The 20,330-nt window shown below is 47.8% G+C and overlaps 1 protein-coding gene across 17 annotated transcripts; it reads left to right on the top strand.

Moving 5' to 3' along the window:
- Window positions 1-5,078: 5,078 nt before the first annotated feature.
- On the top strand, window positions 5,079-20,330 carry ZSCAN21 (zinc finger and SCAN domain containing 21). Of its 17 annotated transcripts, none has more exons than XM_055393108.2 (7): window positions 5,103-5,153; window positions 6,777-6,909; window positions 7,011-7,093; window positions 7,411-7,540; window positions 12,180-12,674; window positions 12,967-13,159; window positions 19,060-20,330. In XM_055393108.2, the coding sequence occupies exons 5-7, from the start codon at window positions 12,276-12,278 to the stop codon at window positions 19,887-19,889; spliced, it is 1,422 nt and encodes a 473-aa protein (XP_055249083.1). In that variant the 5' UTR covers window positions 5,103-5,153; window positions 6,777-6,909; window positions 7,011-7,093; window positions 7,411-7,540; window positions 12,180-12,275; the 3' UTR covers window positions 19,890-20,330. The 17 variants fall into 17 exon arrangements, with proteins under 17 accessions (XP_018886261.3, XP_055249077.1, XP_055249080.1 ...); XM_055393107.2 differs by lacking the exon at window positions 7,411-7,540 and adding an exon at window positions 5,924-6,136 and having other exon boundaries at window positions 5,105-5,153; XM_055393102.2 differs by lacking the exons at window positions 7,011-7,093; window positions 7,411-7,540 and adding an exon at window positions 5,921-6,136 and having other exon boundaries at window positions 5,084-5,153.

Here is a 20,330-nt window from a genome sequence, read left to right as displayed (position 1 = left end):
CAAAAAAAAAAAGTAGCACTGAATAATTTTTTTTCATTAAGTTTAACTCCACCATTCCACTTTCATTTTCTTTTCCTTTCAATTTCTTTAGCAAGTCTTTGCAGCTTTCCAACATGCTGCACATGTCTTCTGCTTCCTGGAAGAAAAAGGACATGTTCAGAGTTGTCATGCGCCAGAGGCTTGCCCAGCCTGCTCTAAGGGAAGTCAAGGTTTGGTTACCCTCTACTGGCCAGCTGATGGCAGCAAAAATAGGTGATGATGAGAACGAGCGAGGAAGATCCAGAAATGCACCTTTTTAGAGAGAACCATGAACACCTTACTGGAAATGGAAGGAAGGTGCCAGAGACAACACTAAATGCTGGAATCTTTTCCTCTCCTGGGTTTCCGCTGCAAAGGGCACTGGAATTATTTTTCTTTTGACAAGCCAATAATCTCCCAGGCATGGTGGTGTGCATCTGATCCCGCTACTTGGGAGGCTGAGGCAAGAGGATTGCTTGAGCACAGGAATTCTCGACCAGCCTGGGCAACATGGCGAAACCCCTAGGAAACATTTTTTCAAAAAACAGGTGCGGTGCGGGTGCGGTGGCTCACGCCTGTAATCCCAGCACTTTAGGAGGCCGAGGTGGGCAGATCCTGAGGTCAGGAGATCCAGACCATCCTGCCCAACATGGTGAAACCCCATCTCTAGTAAAAATACAAAAAGCTAGGTGTGGTTGCGCATGCCTGCAATCCCAGCAACTTGGGAGGCTGAGGCAGGAGAATTGCTTCAACCAGGGAGTTGGAGGTTGCAGTGAGCCGAGATGGCGCCACTGCACTCCAGCCTGGCGACAGAGCAAGACTCAGTCTCACAAAAAAAAAAAAAAAAAAAAAAAAAATTGTCCACCATGGTGGCGTGCATGGGAATTATTTTTCTTTTGTGGTCCCAGCTACTCGGGAGGCTGAGGCAGCAGGATTGCTTGAGCCCAGGAGTTCTCTACCAGCCTGGGCAACATGGTAAAACCCCTAGAAATAATTTTTTAGGGGCTGGGCGCAGTGGCTCACGCCTGTAATCCCAGCACTTTGGGAGGCCAAGGCGGGTGGATCACGAGGTCGGGAGATCGAGATCATCCTGGCTAACACGGTGAAACCCCGTCTCTACTAAAAATACAAAAAATTAGCCGGGCATGGTGGCGGGTGCCTGTAGTCCCAGCTACCCGGGAGGCTGAGGCAGGAGAATGGTGTGAACCTGGGAGGCGGAGCTTGCAGTGAGCCGAGATCGCGCCACTGCACTCCAGCCTGGCCAGCGACAGAGCGAGACTCCGTCTCAAAAAAAAAAAAAAAAAAGAAATAATTTTTTAGAAAAATAGCCAGGCATGGTAGCATGTGCCTACTCGGGAGGCTGAGGTGGGAGGATCACTTGAGTCCAGGAGTTGGAGGCTGCAGTGAGCTATGATCACACCACTGCACTCCAGCCTGGGCAACAGAGTGAGGCCCTACCGCAAATAAATAAATAAAAATAAAAAATCTCTTGAGACACAGCAAGCACACAGGATTGGAGAATCTGGCTTGTGCTCTCAGCTTTGATACTAATTAGCTAACTAGTGACCTTGGATCCGACTTCTTCAGGCACTGGTTTCTTCAACTGAAAACAAGAAACAAGAGTTTAACCAGATTGTCCTTAAGGTCTCTTTTGACATTAATATTTTACAGCAGCTCTAAGCCCCTTTGCTTGAGGAGCATCTCAGCCCTGGAAAGGACAATGGATTTGGAAATAGATGGATTTTCTTCAAGCCCCAGCATAACCACTTAATGGTTTCATAACTAGACAAAGACCCGTTGACCAAGAGGCTGAATGGAGCCCCGCCAAAGCATCGACACAGGTGTGGCTCTTGAAATGTGTGCAGGTTTCCCGGTTCTTCCCTCTGTCCTGGTGATCCTGTTTCCATTTCCCATCTCTTTCTTCCCCGTCTAACTGAGAGGCAGTAGAGCACAGGCTTTGGAGAAAGGGGGCCAAGTTTCACTCCTGATGCTCCCACGTATCAGTTGTGTGATATTGGAAAAGTGACTTTTTGGAGCCTGTTTCCTGGTCTATAAAATGGAGATTTTGGGGCCAGGCACAGTGGCTCACGGTGGCTCCCAGCACTTTGGGAGGCTGAGGCAGGTGGATCACTTGAGGTCATGAGTTCGAGACCGTGGGGGAATGAATTAAAAGGACTAATCATGTAACAATTGTTAAAGCTGGCCAATGTATATGGAGGCTTTTTTTTTTTTTTTTTTGGTGAGACAGAGTCTCACTCTGTCACCAGGCTGTAGTGCAGGGGTGCAATCTCAGCTCACTGCAATGTCTGCTTCCCGGGTTCAAGCAATTGTCCTTCCTCAGCCACCCGAGTAGCTGGGATTACAGGCATGTGCCACCACACCCAGCTAATTTTTGTATTTTTAATAGAGACAGAGTTTCACCATGTTGGCCAGGATGGTCTTGGTCTCTTGACCTTGTGATCCGCCTGCCTCAGCCTCCTAAAGTGCTGGGATTACAGGCATGAGCCACCGTGCCCTGCCAAGGCTCATTTTTTTTTTTTTTAAGAGAAAGCAAGTTTATTAGAGAAGTAAAGAAACAGCCGGGCACGGTGGCTCACACCTGTAATCCCAGCACTTTGGGAGGCCGAGGCGGGCAGATCATGAGGTCAGGAGATCAAGACCATCCTGGCCAACATGGTGAAACCCCGTCTCTACTAAAATACAAAAAAAATAAAAAATTACCCGAGCGTGGTGGTGCACGCCTGTAATCCCAGCTACTCGGGAGGCTGAGGCAGAGGAATCGCTTGAACCTAGGAGGCGGAGGTTGCAGTGAGCCGAGATTGCACCACTGCACTCCAGCCTGGCGACAGAGTAAGACTCCATCTCAAAAAAAAAAAAAAGAAACAAAAGAATGCACATGGAGGCTCATTTTCTCTAATTTTGCATGTCTTTAAACATAAAAAAAATTTAAATTATCCTGGAAAACGTCAGGGAAAAATGATATTGAGTATCTATGAATTCATGACGCATATGGACAGGGAATTCCACGTGCAGGCAGCCATATTGGTGTTCCTCAACACATTTGAGTTTTGCAGGACCAGACAAAAGCAAACTCACAGAGGGCCCGATGGAGTAGTGCTGAGGTGGAAAATACAGACTCTTCAGTCTGGAAACCTGCAGCTGAGCCAGAGCAGCAGGAGGAAAAGGCAGGCAAAGACATCTTCATCGAGTCCTGCAGCATTGGAAGGAGTTCAGCCCCTAGGTCTTCTGCTCAGGAAGTTTAGGACCCACAGAAGGGCAAGGCTACTTCTGATTGATGTCACCATGACCCTGGTCTGCAAAGTTGAGGACTAAACTCTGACTGTTTTCTTCTTTTGCCCAAATTACTATCTAAGGGGCCTGGAGAGTCACCCCCTTCAAACCATAAAGCCTCATCAGACAGGTTTTATTTAACTTTATATAACCTGGCTGACTTTTCAACCAGGCTCTGGCGTAACATCACATGGCAGATAAAGAAAGAAATGAAAATATTTCCACCCCAAATATGTTTTTTTGCCATATCTTGAAATAACCCTACCAAGCTGTCTTCCCGTGGGGAAAATCTACACTTGGTAGAGAATCCCCTTCCCTTTCCAGGCCTTTTTCCTGATTCAGGAGAGAATCAACTGGGCGTCTGGCACTTTTTAAAGTCTGATAAGAAATATTTGCAGTCTGTTCTTTCTGAAGCCGGCTGCCTGGAGGCTCCATCTGCATAATGGGAACCCTGGTCTCCACAACCCCTTAGTTCAGCAGTCCCCAACCTTTTTTGGCACCAGGAACCAGTTTTGTGGAAGACAATTTTTTCCACAGATGGCAGGAGGGGGATGGATGGTTTCGTGGTTTCAGGATGATTCAAGCACATTACATTTATTGTGCACTTTATTTCTATTATTATTACATTGTAATATATCATGAAATAATTATACAACTCATCATAACATAGAATTAGTGGGAGCCCTGAGTTTGTTTTCCTGTAATTAGAGGGTTCCATTGGGGAATTATGGGAGACAGCGACAGATCATCAGGTATTAGATTCTCATAAAGAGTGCACAACCTAGATCCCTCACATGCACTGTCCACAATAGGGTTTGTGCTCCTGTAAGAATCTAATGCTATGGCTGATCTGACAGGAGGCGGAGCTGAGGTGGTAATTAGAGCAATGGGGAGTGGCTGTAGATACAGGTGAAGCTTTGCTCCTGCAGCTCACCTCCTGCAGTAACGGCCCAGTTCCTAACAGGCCATGGACTGGTATCTGTCTGTGCCCCAAGGGTTGGGGACCCCTGCCTTAGTCAACCCAGACATTCCTTTCTATTGATTATAGGTCTTTAGACAATAACTTTCAGCCAGTTGCCCATTAGAAGATCCTTGAGTTCACCTATGACTTGGAACATCCCTGGTTGGAATTGTCCTGCCTTTCCCACAGAACCAATGTTCATCTTACATGTATTGATTGGTGTCTTATGTCTCCCTAAATTGTATAAACCCAAGCTGTAGCCCGACCATCATAGGTACATGTTCTTAGGACCTCTTGAGACTGTACCTTGGGCCATTGGTCACTCATATTTGTCTCAAAATAAATGTCTTCAAATATTTTACAGTTTGATTGTTTTCATCAACGAAGTATTAACTCAATCTCTGGCTTCACGGGCCAAGCACGGCGTTCCATGTCCATAAACCTGGACCGAGGAGCTGGGCCCAAGGGTATCCAGTGACCTCGATCCAGGTTTATGGACAAGGAACCCTGTGCTTGTCCCAAGGGTACTCAGGGACCTTGGGCTCTGAAGTCCACGAGGGTGACCGAGGTGGCTGCCTCAGCCCATGCCCTCCCTGCCCCAGGGCGTCGGGGTTGGGTGAGAGAACCGCCGCAGCCTTCATCTGGTCTGACCGTCTTTGGCAAAAACAGAAAGAGTCCCTGGCTTTTCATTTTCGGGATGGACTCAACTCCTCCCTGATGTCCCAAGGGCCAGAGACACAGAGAGGACCTCCCGAATTTCTAGAGGGGCCGCTACGGCCCCGCACGACTTTTCCGCGGGGGCGGGGCTATGACGCACTTCCGGGTGCGCGGTCCCGAGGTGCGCCGTGCGGTCTCCCGGTACCCGGAGCGGCTCTGATTCACGGTGAGCCTGCTGGTCGCGGGTTAGCGAGGCGGACAGGAGAGGGATCCGTGGCTGAATGGTTTGGGGAGGGACGAGTGGGTTTAGCAGCTGTGGCTTCCGAGGACCCCACCTAGACCGGTCTTAGCAGGGCTGTGGGGAGGAGCTCCTCGTCCCCGCCCAGGACCAGCTGGTGGGGGCGCTGGCTGCCTGGAAAGCCTTTTCTTCCACTTGGGGCTTTAACAAATGAAAGCTGGAAGAACAGATGTTTTGGAAGTTCTTTCGCGTTCCAGAATAGTTTTTTTTGTGCGTTCCCCAAGCCAAGCCGTCTATCAGTCTGACCGTGGCCGCCTTTTTTCCCTTTCTGTGAACTGGAGGTCCGAACGCAAGGCTCACTGATGGGAATACGCCCAAGGTGTTGGAAACCTGTGGGAAGCCGAACCTCATTAGAAGTGTTGGGTAGAATCAAATCCAAGGGAAGAAATAGTCCCCTCGGGCTTTGTTCGGGCTAGAACACACACACAGAATAGGGATCTGCTCAGGTTTAGAAAAACAGTCTTAAAGAACCATGTATAAATAAGAGTGTCAGGACAAAGTTGATTTGGGCCAGGCGCGGTGGCTCACGCCTGTAATCCCAGCAGTTCGGGAGGCCGAGGCCGGCGGATCACTTGAGGTCAGGAGTTCGAGACCAGCCTGGCCAAACCCTGTCCCCACGAAAAATACAAAAATTAGCTGGGTGTGGTGGCGCGCGCCTGTAATTCCAGCTACTCAGGAGGCTCGCTTGAACCCAGCAGGCGGAGGTTGCAGTGAGCCGAGATCACGCCACTGCACTCCAGCCTGGGCGACAGAGCGACACTTGGTCTCACAAAAAAAAAAAGAGAACGTTGATTTGATGGGTGAGGTACTTGGAAACCCACGAAATCTAAGGAACAGTTGAGCTGTGGAGAGGAAAAGAGTTAAGAGGCAAGACAACTGTTTTCAAGTGTTGGAAGGCTGCTATGGAGAAAGTGAGTATTGGTCTTGGACTAACCTAGATTTTTGAAATGATGCGGAATTTGATTCAGGTTAAAGAATTTGTGTGGCCGGGCGCGGTGGCTCATGCCTGTAATCCAGCACTTTGGGAGGCCGAGGCGAGTGGATCACCTGAGGTCGGGAGTTCGAGACCAGCCTGACCAACATGGAGAAACCCCGTCTCTACTACAAATACGAAATTAGGCGGGCGTGGTGGCACATGCCTGTAATCCCAGCTACTAGGGAGGCTGAGGCAGGAGAATCGCTTGAACCTGGGAGGCGGCGGTTGCGGTGAGCCGAGATCGCGCCATTGCAATCCAGCCTGGGAAACGAGTGAAACTACGTCTCAAAAAAAAAAAAAAAAAAGGAAGAACTTGTAACAATTAGTGGAATTCTGTGGCTCAAGAATTATCTAATTTGGCTGCCTAGGGATCTAGGGATTTTCTTTTTTTTTTTTTTTTTTTTTTTTTGAGACGGAGTCTCGCTCTGTCGCCCAGGTTGGAATGCAGTGGCGCGATCTCGGCTCACTGCAAGCTCCGCCTCCCGGGTTCTAGCCATTCTCCTGCCTCAGCCTCCCAAGTAGCTGGGACTACAGGCGCCCGCCACAACGCCTGGCTAATTTTTTGTATTTTTTAGTAGAGACGGGGTTTCACCGTGTTAGCCAGAATGGTCTCGATCTCCTGACCTCGTGATCTGCCCGCCTCGGGCCTCCCAAAGTGCTGGAATTACAGGCGTGAGCCACCGCGCCGGGCCCCCTAGGGATTTTCAGGTACGGAATGAGTGTGAAGCATTTTAGCACAAGTTGGTAAGTGCTGTTCTACTTTTAGAATATATGGTAATTTGATTTTTTTATGCCTCATCTTGTTACAGAATGGACTTGGGGCGCTTTCATAAGGGCATATAAGCTTTGGGAGATTGGCATAAAGGAGGAGGGAAAATGGACACAGAACAAGGTGCTTCTGTTTATGATAGACCATTAACTTTTGCTTGATGGACTTCTTGAGATAAACAGTCTAGATAGCTTTTAAAAAGTCACTGTGATTGTAGACAATGTGAGTTAGTAATGAAGCATCTGATTTCTAGCCGCATGCTTCTTTATTTTTTTAAAAGACAGGGTTTTCCTTTGTCACCCAGGCTGGAGCACAGTGGTACAGCCACAGCTCTGCAGCCCGGAACTGCTGAGCTCAAGTTATGCCTCAGCCTGGGCAACAAAGCAAGACTTCGTTTCTACAAAAATAAGTAAATAAATAAATAAATTTTTTTTAATTAGCTGGATGTGGTGATGCACACCTGTAGTCCTGGCTACTTTGGAGGCTGAGGTGAGAGGATCGCTTGAGGCCAGGAGTTCAACGCTGCAGTGAGCTATCATGGCACCACTACACGCCAGCCTGGGCAACAAAGTGAGACCCTGCCTCTGTAATTGAAAAACAATAAAATAAAGACCCAGTGAAGTGGTTCACGCCTGTAACCCCAGAACTTTGAGAGACCAAGGCAAGAAAATGGCTTGAGACCAGGAGTTCAAGACTTCCGTGAGCTGTGATTGTGCCACTGCACTCCAGTGTAGGCAACAGACTAAGACACTGTCTCTAAAAAATAAAAAATTTAAATTAAAAAAAAAAAAGTGAAAGAGGAGTTGGGATGACCCCAGGTTTTTTGGTCCAAGTAAAAAGAACAATGAGAGTTGCCATTAGCTGAGATGAGCAGCTTTTGAGGGAGAGATGGAAATTCCATTTTGGACATGTTAAGGTTGAGATGTCTTACTGGACATCCAGGTGGTAATGGCAAGTGGGTAGTTGGTCGTATGAGTCTGGAGGTCAGCAGGGAGGTCTAAGTTGGAGATACAGTTTGGGCAGTTGTGAGTATATAGATGGTAATTAAAACCATGCAACTTGTGAAATCACCAAGGAGAGTGAGTGCAGGAAGGAGGAAGGGCACCCGGCCCTCTTCTCGTTTGTAGTCTTTATGCATTGTACATTTGAGTTGTGTGCACCACAAAACTGATGTACCACCGGGTGTGGTGGCTCACGCCTGTAATCCCAGCACTTTGCGAGGCCGAGGTGGGCAGATCACTTGAGGTCAGGAGTTCAAGACCAGCCTGGCCAACATGGTGAAACCCCATCTCTACTAAAAATATAAAAATTAGCCGGGCATGGCACGCACCTGTAATCCCACCTACTCAGGAGGCTGAGGCATGAGAATAACTTGAACTCGGGAGGCGAAGGTTGCAGTGAGCCAAGATCATGGCACTGCACTCCAGCCTGGGCGATGGAGTGAGACTCCATCTCAAAAAAAAAAAAAAAAAAAAAAAAAAACTGATGTGCCTAGAATAAATCACTTAGCTAATGAGCTTACCCAGCCAACTGTCCAGCAGCAACATCCAAGGAAACTTTTTTTCTGTAATTTGCAGAGGCAATCATGTGATCCAGTGGCATCTGTGAATTTGGATTCACCAAGTTCTCAGAGTGTATCGCACATGAATGTTATGTTACTACATGACGCTCCCTGTGTGATGCCAGCAGGTGCTGCATGACTCCCTGGTGAATTGCCTTGTTTCCCAGGCCAGATCACAGAAGCTGAGCAGCCCAAACACTGGTTTCTTTCCTGGTCTTAGGGTGCCCTCCTCTGGATAGAGTATGAAATTTTGTAACAGTTACGTAAAGTTAATCTACCACTGAGGAGGGCTCTTACATACATACATAATTTTTTTTTTTTTTTTTTTTTTTTGCAACAGAGTCTTACTCTGTTACCCAGGCTGGAGTGTAGTGACAGGATCTTGGCTCACTACAACCTCCACCTCCCAGGTTCAAGTGATTCCCTGCCTCAGCCTCCCAAGTAGCTGGGATTACAGGTGCCTGCCACCACTCCCAGCTAATTTTTGTATTTTTAGTGGAGACTGTAACTTGTAATTTTATGGCAACTGTATTTTTTTAGGTTTAACATGTGGCCCTAAAGAACCAGAAACCGAAAGGAACCAGTATTCCTGCCCCACAGAGTCCCATCTCTAGTGAGGCTATTTCTGGAGTTTATATGATGACCAAGATACTAGGCATGGCCCCAGTTCACCATGTTGGCCAGGCTGGTCTCAACTCCTGGCCTCAAGTGATCCGCCTTCCTTGGCCTCCAGAAGTGCTGGGATTACGGCCGTTAGCCACCACGCCTGGCCAGTCATTTTAAATATTCTAAAGAATGCTCTCCAGCGCAGCTACCTCATTATTTCTTGTTTATTTTAGTGTTTGGTGCTCAGGCCTTTGTTTTAGTAGGTGAGATGACGTTGCATCTCCCCTGACTCAATTTTTAAGTAGTCCTCAACTTGGGCACTCCTGTGGTATGTACTGGGTACATACAGACTTATTTGGCCAAAGAATGCTTTATTCAAACTATTGTTATAGTGTGTTTTGTTTTTGTTTTGTTTTTTTTTGCAATGGAGTCTCACTCTGTTGCCCAGGCTGGAGTGCAGTGGCACAATCTCGGCTCACTGCAACCTCTGCCTCCCACGTTCAAGCTATTCTTATGTCGCAGCCTCCCATGTAGTTGGGATCACAGGTGCCTGTCACCAGGCCCGGCTAATTTTTGTATTTTTAGTAGAGACGGGGTTTTGCCATGTTGGTCAGGTTGGTCTCGAACTCCTGACCTCAGGTGATCCACCTGCCTCGGTCTCCCAAAGTGCTGGGATTACAGGCGTGAGTCACCGCACCCCGCCTTAGTTATAGTGCTTTTGAACAAATTTTGGGAAATAATTCTGTATGCATTTTTTTCCGTGCCTTACAGTTTCCCTTTTCATGCTTTGGTTTGCTTCCTGATGTCTTAATTTCACTGCTAAACACTCCACCAACATTTCTTTTGGTGGAGCGTGGTGGTGCGTGCCTGTAGTCCCAGCTACTCAGGAGGCTGAGGCAGGAGAATCGCTTGAACCCGGGAGACGGAGGTTGCAGTGAGCCGAGATCACGCCACTGTACTCTAGCCAGGGCAGCAGAGTGAGACGCTGTCTCAAAAAAAAAAAAAAGACTAATCAAAGCCTTAATTTCATAACTATGAACCGTGTTTACAGAATGTTAGCACTAAAGTCCATTTTGTTTGTCAGAAAACTACTTATGATCTCTCTTTTTTTTTTTTTTTTTTTGAGACTGAGTCTTGATCTGTCACCCAGGCTGGAGTGCAGTGGTGCAATCTTGGCTCACTGCATCCTTCCCCTCCCAGGTTAAAGCAATTCTCCTGCCTCAGCCTCCTGAGTAGCTGGGATTACAGGTGTGCAACACCACACCCGCCTAATTTTTGTATTTTTAGTAGAGACAGGGTTTCACCATGTTGGCCAGGCTGGTCTCGAACTCCTGACCTCAAGTGATCCGCCCTCCTTGGCCTCTCAAAGTGCTGGGATTACAGATGTGAGCCACTGCACCTGGCACTTCAATTTGTTTTGTTTTTATTTTTTGAGACAGAGTTTCGCTCTGTCACCCAGGCTGGAGTGCAGTGGCGCGATCTCGGCTCATTGCAACCTCTGCCTCCCATGTTCAGGGGATTTTTGTGTGCCTCAGCCTCCCAAATAGCTGAGATTACAGGTGCACGCCACCATGCCCGGCTAATTTTTGTATTTTTAGTAGAGACAGGATTTCACCATGTTGGCCAGGCTGGTCTCAAGTCCAGGCCTGCCTCGGACTCCCAGAGTGCTGGGATTACAGGCATGAGCCACTGCGCCCGACCTCAGTTATTTTTAATGTACTAGTTAATTACACCCTTTGAGCATGACTCAGGTCATACTGACAGGCCCAGTCATTTGACTAGTGAATTTTCCTTTTTTTTTTTTTTTTTTGAGACAGAGTCTCGCTCTGTCACCCAGGCTGGAGTGCAGTGGCGCGATCTCTGTTCACTGCAAGCTCCACCTCCCTGGTTCAGGCCATTCTCCTGCCTCAGCGTCCCGAATAGCTGGACTACAGGCACCTGCAACCACGCCCAGCTAACTTTTTTTTGTATTTTTAGTAGAGACAGGGTTTCACCATGTTAGCCAGGATGGTCTCGATCTCCTGACCTCGTGATCCACCCGCCTTGGCCTCCCAAAGTGCTGGGATTACAGGTGTGAGCCACCGCGCCCGGCCCTCCTCTTTTTTTTTTTTTTTAGACGGAGTCTCGCTCTGTCGCCCAGGCTGGAGTGCAGTGGCACAATCTCAGCTCACTGCAAGCTCCGTCTCCCGGGTTCACGCCATTCTCCTGCTCAGCCTCCCGAGTAGCTGGGACTACAGGCACCCGCCACCACGCCTGGCTAATTTTTTGTATTTTTAGTAGAGATGAGGTTTCACCGTGTTAGCCAGGATGGTCTCGATCTCCTGACCTCGTGATCCGCCCGCCTCAGCACCTCCCAAAGTGCTGGGATTATAGGCGTGAGCCACCATGCCTGGCCTTGACTAGTGAATTTTCATTGCTCAAGCTAAATGTCTTAGGTTTAAACAGATGGCATCTAGCCAGTAGATAGCTTGAAGCAGTGGTGAGATTCTGAACTAGTTTTGGAGCAAAGTTAACTTTAAAATTGTGCCACATTGCACTTTTTAGGAAAGTGGAGACCACTGAAATCAAAGTGGGATATCCTGAGCTGATTGCAGAAAGATTTTTTTTTTTTTTAGAGATGGAATCTCGCTCTGTTGCGCAGGCTGGAATGCAGTGGCGCAGGCTTGGCTCATTGTATCCTCTGCCTCCTGGGTTCAAGCAATTCTCCTGCCTCAGCCTCCCAGGTAGCTGGGATTATAGGCGTCCATCACCACGCCTGGCTAATTTTGTATTTTTAGTAGAGACAGGGTTTCACCATGTTGGCCAGGCTGGTCTCAAACTCCTGACCTCACGTGATCCACCCGTCTCAGCCTCCCAAAGTGCTGGAATTATAGGCATGAGCCACTGTACCCAGCTCATTCCAGAAAGATTTTGAGCAGTTGTTTTTGTATGGTAGTTTTATGGTGGACATAATTTCCACAATTTCTTGTGTTAAAGGTATGGCTGTAAAGACCCAAAAACACTTTTCAGTTTGATTATTTTTTGGTAATTGTGTTTTCTTAGGTTTAACTTGTGGCCCTAAAGAACTGGAAACCCAAAGGAACGAATATTCCTGCCCCACAGAGTCCCATCTTTAGTGAGGCTGTTTCTGGAGTTTACATGATGACCAAGGTACTAGGCATGGCCCCAGTTCTGGGCCCTAGGCCTCCACAGGAGCAGGTGGGGCCTCTGATGGTAAAAGTCGAGGAGAAAGAAGAGAAAGGCAAGTACCTTCCTAGCCTGGAGATGTTCCGCCAGCGCTTCAGGCAGTTTGGGTACCATGATACCCCTGGACCCCGAGAGGCCCTGAGCCAACTCCGGGTGCTCTGCTGTGAGTGGCTGAGGCCCGAGATCCACACCAAGGAGCAGATCCTGGAGCTACTGGTGCTGGAGCAGTTCCTGACCATCCTGCCCCAGGAGCTCCAGGCCTGGGTGCAGGAGCATTGCCCGGAGAGCGCTGAAGAGGCTGTCACTCTCCTCGAAGATCTGGAGCGGGAACTGGATGAGCCAGGACACCAGGTAGGCAGGAGAGACCTTTGTTATTCTAGGAGATTGGGAGCGTAACATTCTAGGCAGGAACAAGGGTTTATCCATACATTAAGATTTGCTGAATGGAAATTTCTGCTGAATTAGACCTTGTTTCCTCCTATTTTTCTCTATCATCCTAAACTAACTTTTAGCCTTGGGAATGGAATGGGATGGGTGTTTTCCTTTTCTCTTTCCTAGAGGTTCTATGTAGCTCTCCTGGGATTTTCATTCTTGGTCTTAAAGTGAGCCATGCACAAACCTAGCCATTCCTGATTGTCTCTAGGTCTCAACTCCTCCAAACGAACAGAAACCGGTGTGGGAGAAGATATCCTCCTCAGGAACTGCAAAGGAATCCCCAAGCAGCATGCAGCCACAGCCCTTGGAGACCAGTCACAACTACGAGTCTTGGGGGCCCCTGTACATCCAAGAGTCTGGTGAGGAGCAGGAGTTCGCTCAAGATCCAAGAAAGGTCCGAGGTGAGGACCACCCATTAGACTCCTATTAAGTGCCCCAGACCCCTGTGGTTGGAGAAGCAGAATAATTAGTAATTCTTGGTTGTGAGGTGATTTCATAGATTGACTTGATTAGTTGGGCTGACTGGGTGGAAATAGTTCCCTTTCCTCCCCCAAGTAAGGCTGTCTTAACCTGGGCCCTAGCATGGGAATGGATCACTCTTAAAGGATCAGTTTCTCTGAAGTCTGAGTATTACAAATAATTTTTTTTAAAGGGTCAATTGAAATGAGTTTAAAAAAGAAACTGTTAACAGAGGTGTAGAGACTTCAAATGAACCAATAAGGAATAGTGTTGCACCAGACAACAGTGAAAAGCTGTTACTCCCTGTGAGCCCAAAGGGACAGGGGGACCCTCTTACCAGAACCAGGTAAGAGCTATAGTCATGGAGGAGGGGGTCACTTGATAGAAGTTGTGGCTGTAGGCCCTGCCGTGGGATGAGGAGAAAATGGAATAAATACCCCAGCTGCACCCTCCTCCTGCCCTTAAATCTCCTGCTTTTGTTCCCCAATGACAAACTCAGTTGGCAGCCAGAGGGCAGGAAAGACAAGACAGTGCAGCCCTTAGGGTCAGCTTCCTGGGGCACAGGGCGGGTCAGAGAATGGATCTGAGAAGGGCAAATGGAAAATAATTGGCAACCTCCTTTCTGAAGCTATGGAAAGAGGTGGGGCATTTTTCACAAGTCAAAGCTGTATTAGGTGACTACTCCTGAGCTCAAATCTCCATATATTATGGTTTATAGAATAATCTCAGGCCATAAATGGTCATCCCCTGTGGGGGTGTTTTTGTGTGTTTTTCTGAGACAGGGATTCCATCCGTCATCCAGGCTGGAGGGCAGTGGCGTGATCATAGCTCACTGCAGCCTCAATCTCTGGGGCTCAAATGATCCTCCCACCTCAGCCTTCTAAGTAGCTGGGACCACCATGTCTGGCTAACTTTTTATTTTTTTGTACAGACAGGGTCTCACTATGTTGCCCAAGCTGGCCCTATGTTATTTTGTTATTTTATGGGTTCTACTCTTAAGTACCTTCATTTACCAGAAGGATTAGAACTAAATCTTTGAAACAGAGTTAATGTTTAATTATATGTTTGCAAAAATATGGCATATTATTCCAAATCCTAATAGTTTCAAACCAGGACTTTGCTTACGTGTTGGTGGTGTAGACCACTATTTATGTGTGTGGTGTGATTTCATGACAAGAGTCCATGGCCCTCAGAAATCTCCCTCCATGCTTGCTGTGTCTGAAACATGAAACTCCATCATGGAAACAGTTTTGAGCCGGTTAAAAATCACATTTTCTAGGAAAAGTAAAAAATTAAACTGTTAGCTAAATTCTTCATGGTTTATGGTGAACACAGTAGACCTCTCCAGGCAACTGGGGTTTCCCCAGAGTTGCCACAGTAATTAGAGATAAAAATAGCCAGAGACCTATCTGGTCAGTTTTATTTTCCATATCTCTTGGTGTAGCCCCTTGGCAGTATTACACAAAGAAGAGGGTGGAGTGGAAGGATTATCAAAGCCAGGAACAGGCTTGGGTTTTAGTACCCAGATGGGACAGAAGACAAAGCTGCTGGGCCCTCCTAAGGAAAGGGAAGTTGGCTGTGAAAGCTTTGCATAAAGTTTTTTTTGTTTTTTTTGTTTTTTTTTTTTTTTTTTTGAGACGGACTCTCCCTCTGTTGCTAGGCTGGAGTGCATTTATGCAATCTCGGCTCAGTGCAACCTCTGCCTCCCAGGTTCAAGAGATTCTCCTGCCTCAGCCTCCTGAGTAGCTGGAACTACAGGTGCACACCACCATGCCCAGCTCTTTTTAAAAAAACAGATTTTCGGTCTTGTTGCCCAGGCTGGAGTGCGGTGGCGCTATATCAGCTCACTGCAACCTCCGCATTCCAGTTTCAAGTGATTCTCCTGCCTCAGCCTCCCGAGTAGCTGGGATTATAGGCTTCTGCTACCATGCTCGGCTAATTTTTGTATTTTTGGTAGAGACAGGGTTTCACCATGTTGGCCAGACTGGTCTCGAACTCCTGACCTCATGATCTGCCCTCCTCGGCCTCCCAAAGTGCTGGGATTACAGGCGTGAGCCACCGCGCCCAGCCAAGAAACTGTTAATAAAAACACAAACAGGCACCTTTGACAGAAACAAAATAGAATTTCTAAAAGTGAAAACTGTAGTCATTGAAATGAAGAATGCAATGGCTGTTTTAAATAATCAAGGACATGATTAGCAAACAGAGGTAGATGGAAGGAAGTCATCTGAAATGCTACTTAGAAAGATCAAGGTGGCAGGCATTGGACATCAGTGTGGGATCAGATGAGAAGGTCCAGCGTATGTTTAATAGCTGTTCCAGAGGAGGCGGAAAGAGTTGGAGAGGGCAGACATGATGGCTCACACCGGTCATCCCAGCACTTTGGGAGGCCAAGGAGGGCGGATCATGAGGTCAGGAGATGGAGACCATCCTGGTCAACGTGGTGAAACCCCATCTCTACTAAAAATACAAAAATTAGTTGGGCGTGGTGGCATGCACCTGTAGCCCCAGCTACTCGGGAGGCTGAGGCAGGAGAATCGCTTGAAGCCAGGAGGCGGAGATTGCAGTGAGCCGAGATCGCACCATTGCACTCCAGCCTGGCGACAGAGTGAGATTCCATCTCAAAAAATAAAAAAAAAAACAGACTGGCTGGGCATGGTGGCTCACGCCTGTAATCCCAACACTTCGGGAGGCTGAGGCAGGCGGATCACCTGAGGTCAGGAGTTCAAGACCAGCCTGGCCAACATAGTGAAACTCCATCTCAACCGGGCATGGTGGCACATGTTGTCCCTGGGACCTGTAGTCCCAGCTACTCGGGAGGCTGAGGCAGGGGAATCGCTTGAACTTGGGAGGCGGAGGTTGCAGTAAGTCAAGATCGCGCCACTCCACTCCAGCCTGGCGCGACAGAGTAGGACTCCGTCAAAAAAAAAAAAAAATTTCTACTAAAAATACAAAAATTAGTCGAGCGTATTGGTACACGCCTGTAGTCCCAGCTCCCAGCTACTTGGGAGGCTGAGGCAGGAGAATCACCTGAACCCAGGAGGTGGAGGTTGTGGTGCAGCAGTGACCCGAGATTGCACCACTGCACTCCAGCCTGGGCGACAGAGTGAGACCGGGTCTCAAAAGTAACCAAGACATAAAAGACAGATTACCCCCCTCAAAGGAATGCTGATTAGACTGATGACAAACTACCCAACAGTAACAGTGCAGCCTGGAAGACAGTGAAATAAATAGTCCTGGTAAATTCTTTTTCAATTTTTGCCTCATTCAACTATTTTTTAAAATGTTAACTTTTGGCTGGGCATGGTGGCTCACACCTGTAATCCCAGCACTTTGGGAGGCCAAGGCAGGTGGATCATTTGAGGCCAGGAGTTTGAGGCTAGCCTGAGCAACATGGTAAAACCCCATTTGTACAAAAAATACGAAAATTAGCCAGGTGTGGTGGCTAGTGCCTGGGGTCCCAGCTACTCGGGAGGCTGAGGCAGGAGGATCATTTGAGCCTGGGAGGTGGAGGTTGCAGTGAGCTAAGATCATGCCACTGCACTCCCACCTGGGCAACAGAGCCAGACCCTATCTCAAAACAAAACAAAAATAAAGTTTATGAGGTTACTTCTGTCCCACACATGTAGTCCATGGCTGTCCAGTGACTCGAAGAGAAGTCTGTGTGTAGCCAAGCGATTGCTAATTATGGAGAGTGTAAAGGACTTCAGCTGCTGAAGCTCTGACCCCCAGCAGATGGTGAGGAGAGGGTGAGCCTGAAAGCAGCTGATAGTCACTGTCAGCAAAGGAAGGAGATAGACAGCTGGGTAGAGAGAGAGAAGCTGTCAGGGCAGTTCCTAGGGAAGGGGAAAGGGGTGAAGAAGGTAGCTTGCTGACAGGCTTCCGTACCCTCAGAGGACTAACAGTTCTCAAAGGGGTCCCATTTTTCAGAGCGAATTTCTCTTACTCCCCTTTTCCCTGATGTGGATGGCCAGGTGGACTTTGAAGAGGTGTGACTGCCTGGTGAGGCGTTCTAAAAAGATAAACTGGTTCCATCTGATTTCAATACTGAGCGTCACTTTATAACTAAATTACAAGATATAGCCAGTGTAAGTAAATGATGAGCGTGAAGCCCTCCTGGAGATCACGTGCTTTCATTCTGATTGATACGGATCTGGGGCGGGAATGATTGTAAATGGTCAGAATGCCCTCTGATTGCTTTTATGTTCAACTGCTGTGGGAACATGGGTTTTTGTGAGTTTGCCACTCGGCCTTATCCTTAATTGTCCTTGTCATTTTCCTTAACCCTGGCCCTGCAGCAATCATTCTCCCTTGTTTTTAATCTGCGTGAGGCTCAACTGTTCTTTTTTTTTTTTTTTAAAGGGCTGGGTGTGGTGGTTCGTGCCTGTAATCCCAGCACTTTGGGAGGCTGAGGCGGGCGGATCACCTGAGGTCAGGAGTTCTAGACCAGCCTATGGTCTAGAACATGGAGAAACCCTGTCTCTACTAAAAGTACAAAATAAGCCGGGCATGGTGGCACATGCCTGTAATCCCAGCTACTCGGGAGGCTGAGGCAGGAGAATCACTTGAACCTGGGAGGCAGAGGTTGCGGTGAGCTGAGATTGAACCATTGCACTCCAGCCTGGACAACAGGAGCAAAACTCCATCTCAAAAAAAAAAAACATCTGGGCACAGTGGCTCACGCCTGTAATCCCAGCACGTGGATCACCTGATGTCAGGAGTTTGAGACCAGCCTAGCCAACATGGTGAAACCCCATCTCTATTAAAAATACAAAAATTAGCTGGGCGTGGTCCCAGGTGCTTCTAGTCCCAGCTGTTCGGGAGGCTGAGTCAGGAGAATCACTTGAACCCAGGAGCGGAGGCTGCGGTGAGCCAAGATAATACCACTGCACTCCAGCCTGGGCAACAGAATGAGACTCCGTCTCAAAATAAATAAATAAAGTAAATATTTTTTTAAAGATAGGGTCTCACTCTGTTGCCCAGGCCAGCACAATCATGGCTCACTGCAGTCTTGACCCATTGCAGCCTTGACCTTCCAGGCTTAAGTGATCCTCTTACTCAGTCTCCCAAGTAGCTGGGACCACAGGGGCACACCATGCCCGCCTAATTTTTTTATTTTAACTTTTTGTAGAAATGGGGTCTCCCTATGTTGCCCAAGCTGGTCTTGAACTCCCAGACTCAAGCCGTCCTCCCGCCTCAGCTCCCAAAGTGCTGGGATTACAGGCGTGAGCCGCTGTGCCCGGCTACCACTCTCATATGCTGCATTTTGCCTTCTGTATGTGAAGCTGTTTTTCTGGCAGAAAAAGCCACGCTCTCTTCACATCTTAATAGCTTCGGGTGGGGAATTGTGTGAAAGTGTGGTATGGAGGCCAGGCCTGGTGGCTCATGCCTGTAATCCCAGCACTCTGGGAGGCTGAGGCAGGCGGATCACCTGAGGTCAGGAGATCAAGACCATCCTGGCCAGCATGTTGAAACCCCATCTCTACTAAAAAAAAATACAAAAAATAGCTGGGTGTGGTGGCACGTGCCTGTAATTCCAGCTACTCTGGAGGCTGAGGCAGGAGAATCGCTTGAATCAGGGAGTTGGAGGTTGCAGTGAGCTGAGGTCACCTGCATTCCAGCCTGCTGACAGCGAGACTCCGTCTCAAAAAAAAAAAAAAGAAGTGCAGTATTGTAAACTAGATTGGATGCTGATTTACTTGTATCTATGCGCTATCATGAGCTCTGTTTAGTCACCCTTCAGAAACCATCAGTCTCACCTGATGGTTCTATCTCTCTGGTAACAGTTTCTTCCTCAGAACAAGAAACAACTGAAGTATCCTTAATCTGCTTATTGTTTCAGATTGCAGATTGAGTACCCAGCACGAGGAATCAGCAGATGAGCAGAAAGGTTCTGAAGCAGAGGGGCTCAAAGAGGATATAATTTCTGTGATTATCGCCAATAAACCTGAGGCCAGCTTAGAGAGGCAGTGCGTAAACCTTGAAAATGAAAAAGGAACAAAACCCCCTCTTCAAGAGGCAGGCTCCAAGAAAGGTAGAGAATCAGTTCCTACTAAACCTACCCCAGGAGAGAGACGTTATATATGTGCTGAATGTGGCAAAGCCTTTAGTAATAGCTCAAATCTCACCAAACACAGGAGAACACACACTGGGGAGAAACCTTACGTGTGCACCAAGTGTGGGAAAGCTTTCAGCCACAGCTCAAACCTCACCCTCCACTACAGAACACACTTGGTGGACCGGCCCTATGACTGTAAGTGTGGAAAAGCTTTTGGGCAGAGCTCAGACCTTCTTAAACATCAGAGAATGCACACAGAAGAGGCGCCATATCAGTGCAAAGATTGTGGCAAGGCTTTCAGCGGGAAAGGCAGCCTCATTCGTCACTATCGGATCCACACTGGGGAGAAGCCTTATCAGTGTAACGAATGTGGGAAGAGCTTCAGTCAGCATGCGGGCCTCAGCTCCCACCAGAGACTCCACACCGGAGAGAAGCCATATAAGTGTAAGGAGTGTGGGAAAGCCTTCAACCACAGCTCCAACTTCAATAAACACCACAGAATCCACACCGGGGAAAAGCCCTACTGGTGTCATCACTGTGGAAAGACCTTCTGTAGCAAGTCCAATCTTTCCAAACATCAGCGAGTCCACACTGGAGAGGGAGAAGCACCGTAACTTTCAAGCGCTCCTGTTGTCGTTGTTTTAAACTTTATAATCTGAAAACCAGAAAGAAGTCTTGTCATTGCAGCAGCATCGATTCCGGTGATAGAGTTTGTATCACTCAACATCAGGGGATGCCTGAGGAGTGCGAGCTCCACAGCAACATGGCAGGCAGGAGGTCCTCAGAAGGTGTCAGGAGGTTCCACACTCGCCAGTTCACTGGAGCAGAGTCCCTTCCCCACACTTAGGGTCCCAGTAAGCCATGCCAGCATTACCTTTTGCGTAGTTAAACTGACGTGTATTCAGTCTAGTTAAGGAAGAAACATTAAGACTGTTTAATTTTTAACATATATTCAATAATTTTAATTTGTAAAGAATTGAGCCACATTGAACACAATTGAATGAGATTCAGAATAAACTTATCTTGTAATGCCTCAGGACTATTATTATAACAAA

Source organism: Gorilla gorilla, chromosome 6 (assembly GCF_029281585.2).
Source record: "Gorilla gorilla gorilla isolate KB3781 chromosome 6, NHGRI_mGorGor1-v2.1_pri, whole genome shotgun sequence".
Classification (NCBI taxonomy): Eukaryota; Metazoa; Chordata; class Mammalia; order Primates; family Hominidae; genus Gorilla; species Gorilla gorilla.
Note: the sequence above shows the minus strand (reverse complement) of the source record. Positions and strands in the feature narration are given on the sequence as shown.